This window comes from Scylla paramamosain, chromosome 12, assembly GCF_035594125.1.
Source record: "Scylla paramamosain isolate STU-SP2022 chromosome 12, ASM3559412v1, whole genome shotgun sequence".
In the NCBI taxonomy this organism is placed as follows: Eukaryota; Metazoa; Arthropoda; class Malacostraca; order Decapoda; family Portunidae; genus Scylla; species Scylla paramamosain.
Window position 1 is genome coordinate 9,840,001 of NC_087162.1, and position 3,428 is coordinate 9,843,428.

The 3,428-nt window shown below is 43.1% G+C and overlaps 1 protein-coding gene across 4 annotated transcripts in view; it reads left to right on the forward strand.

Moving 5' to 3' along the window:
* The window catches only part of LOC135105425 (uncharacterized), a 10,374-nt gene extending 7,225 nt beyond the window's left edge, over positions 1-3,149 (forward strand). For 2 of the 4 annotated variants that reach the window (XM_064013564.1, XM_064013563.1), the window contains 2 exons: positions 2,401-2,595; positions 2,853-3,147. In XM_064013564.1, the coding sequence (XP_063869634.1) occupies positions 2,401-2,489 (89 nt within the window). In that variant the 3' untranslated portion in view covers positions 2,490-2,595; positions 2,853-3,147. Of the gene's footprint in view, positions 1-2,400; positions 2,596-2,852 lie in introns of all 4 variants that reach the window. The other 2 variants (XM_064013562.1, XM_064013560.1) reach the window with 2 other exon arrangements.
* Positions 3,150-3,428: the final 279 nt, after the last annotated feature.

Consider the following 3,428-nt stretch of genomic DNA (forward strand, 5'->3'; position numbering starts at 1 on the left):
CACACACACACACACACACACACACACACACACACACACATTCTATTGTCACGAAAATACTCAGTCTATGTAGCACACTATTTCACATATTTTCCACGCGGTTTTCATCTCATTTCTCCTCTCCCTCTCATCTATTGACGCGTGTACTGGTTTATTTGTTTATTCATCTATTTATCTCGGTATTGCTTCAGTAAGAATCTTGTTCTATTATTATTTTATCTTTGTTCAATTTTACGTATTGTAGTGTTAGATTGGTCTTTCTTTATGTCAGTTTGTTTATCTGTCTGTCTTTCTGTGGTTATATGGTTTGTCTAATTTGTCTATTTGTGTCTGTCTGCCTGCCTATCTACGCTTATCAGAATCTTTCGCTCACCACCACCACCACCACCAACACTATATCAAAACACTAAACCCATGAAATCGCCCAGTTACTGCTTAACAAACATGAATAAATCCCCTGCTCAAATCACATTATCCCGTTAACAGACCACAAATCACCCCACAGGAAACTTATTACGTACTGTACCTGTCACTGGCCAGTTAAATAGGCACGGTGTAATTATAATGTGGCGGAAACTCAGTGAACATTGAAGTCTCCAAGAATGGAGATCTCCGCAAAAGGGAAGAAATTCAGAGGTGCTCCACTTTGGAAGTTAAGTAGTCGAAAAATTTCTTATAGTCTGAGGAGTTAGGTGAGAGGTATACAGCACAAATTTAGTTTGAGAGTGACTCTAGTCGTAGCCAGATGGTGGAAAACTCGGAAGATTCAAGAGCATGGGCACGAGAGCATGTTAAGTCGTTGCGCACATAAACGCAACATCCAGCTTTGGATAGAAAATGAGGATAGAGAAAGCAGGAGGGAACAGAAAAGGGGCCACTGTCAGTTGCCTCAGACACCTGAGTTTCAGTGAGGAAAAGATGAGGTTTAGAAGAGGAGAGGTGGTGTTCTACAGATTGAAATTAGATCTTAGACCACGAATGTTGCAGACCACGAATGTTGCAGAAGTTAATGAAGAAAAGTTGAGAGGGTCGTTGTCAGAAGGGTAGTCCGACCTGGGGACATTTGTGGTCCCCTCCCCGGAGGGGGACTCCAAGGCTGGTGTAGTAGTCACTATGATAATTTTGAAATTTTGAGTGAAGGGTGTGTGTGTTATTAGGTGCTTGTAGTTTTGTGTGGAGGAAGAGAGTTGTCTTTAGAGGGCAGGCTGTGACTGCCCCCCTTATGTTGTGAGACACAAAGGGAAACGTTCAGTGAGATCACAGCTGGGTTTAATGATAAGTTCACAGCACCCCCTCATCCAGTGCTTTAGACCTCACTGGGAGTAATTATCATTTCGGCAGGTGCCTACTGCCTCCTCCTGCCAATCCTGAATTGATCATTACTGTCAAGTAAAAATGCACACAAGACCCAATGAAGTTTTTGAACAGTAATATTGAAAGTCAAATAAGACACCATATCATATATGACTTATATTCTGTAAACAATCACTTGAGATGTATCAGGTACTGGGTCCCTTCACTTCCAAGTGTTGTGTGACATGCTGTGGGCCGGAAGCTGTCACTGGTGCTGTTAGGGAACACAAAGAAGGGAGTATTGCCAGGGGTGAAAGTGTTGGTGAAAGAGTGTGTTGATTAAGAGATTGGAATGGGCAATATTTTGTGACTGAGTCATTGTGAATTTATGTGAGTTTTTACATGGCTGACAGGATAGGCTGGGCAGGGATGCTGATGGCTGGAAGGGGTAGGTTTGGCAGGACTGGGCAAAGAGCAGCTTCACACAGACTGAGTGGCAGAGAGCAGCCTCACACAGACTGAGTGGCAGAGAGCAGCTTCACACAGACTGAGTGGCAGAGAGCAGCTTCACACAGACTGAGTGGCAGAGAGCAGCCTCACACAGACTGAGTGGCAGAGAGCAGCTTCACACAGACTGAGTGGCAGAGAGCAGCTTCACACAGACTGAGTGGCAGAGAGCAGCTTCACACAGACTAAGTGGCAGAGAGCAGCCTCACACAGACTGAGTGGCAGAGAGCAGCTTCACACAGACTGAGTGGCAGAGAGCAGCTTCACACAGACTGAGTGGCAGAGAGCAGCTTCACACAGACTGAGTGGCAGAGAGCAGCTTCACACAGACTGAGTAACAGAGAGCAGCTTCACACAGACTCACCCAAGAGCCTGTTGAAATAATGATGGTTGAAATTGTTCACATTTGTCTTCTTGTTGTCCGTAAAAAGAAAATTTAGAAGTGAATATTTTTTGGGATGAGATAATGTGTTACTCATAAGTCAGATACATTATATGCCGAATACTCCACTGTACATTGATAAAATCACCAACTAAAGTAATCTTTCTCTATTTCTGAACCAGTGTTAGAGTTCTCACTCACTCACTCACTCCCTTCAGCTCCCAATCAAAGATGCTGTGTTTATTGGGCCAGCCTCTTCCTGGAAACTATCACCTGGGTCTCAAGGCTGAGGGATGGACTGCTGTGAGAGGCTTTCACTGAGGGTCAGGCCCATCATGAGACTCATGGAAACAAAGTCCATCACCTTGCCGATGAGGACAAGATAGTCACCAAAGGCAGAGTGGCTTGTGGTGGTAAGTATTCTGCTCCTTTAACAGGCTGTAGTGGAAGTTATTGGAAGTTTTCAGGGGTGTTTTCACGATCAGCTTGTATTGTTAAATGCTCTACTCCAGTGGTTCTAAACCTGGTGGCCATGGCAAGAATTTAGGGGAGCCATGACAGGCTGTTACAAATTATACATTTCTAAATAATGTTAAGAATCTGAAAAAAAAAACTTGCATCACTGTCCTGGCAGAAGGAAATTTTCTTTGACTACTCTTTCCTTTTTCAGCTACCTATTTATGTGAGTCTGGCTTCTCCACCCTTCTACAAATCAAGAATAAGAGCTGGAGCCAACTGGATGTGGACCCCGACATGAGATGTGCATTGTCAGTGACACAGCCTCAGATTGGTCAACTGGCTGAAAACAAACAATATCAGCCTTCCCACTGATGTGTCAGAAAATATGAAGAGGTTAACAACTGAACTTTTTCCTAACCAAATTCAAGTTTCCTTGTGTCTGCTAGTCTTTTGTAGTCTAGTGATGTAAGTTAAGCATATTACAAAAATCTATCAAATATAAGATAATAATGATTGTCAACTTTGTAATAAAGTAAAGGTGTTCTCATCAACATTCAATTATTTATTTATTTATTTATTTATTTTTTTTTTTTCACCTTTTTTGTCGTGGTGGGATTTGGAGGAAAATGAAGGGGAGCCACACAAATGTTGAGAATTCATGAAGGGGGAAGGGAGAGAAAAGGGTTGAGAACCACGGCTCAACTCTCTCTCTCTCTCTCTCTCTCTCTCTCTCTCTCTCTCTCTCTCTCTCTCTCTCTCTCTCTCTCTCTCTCTCTCTCTCTCTCTC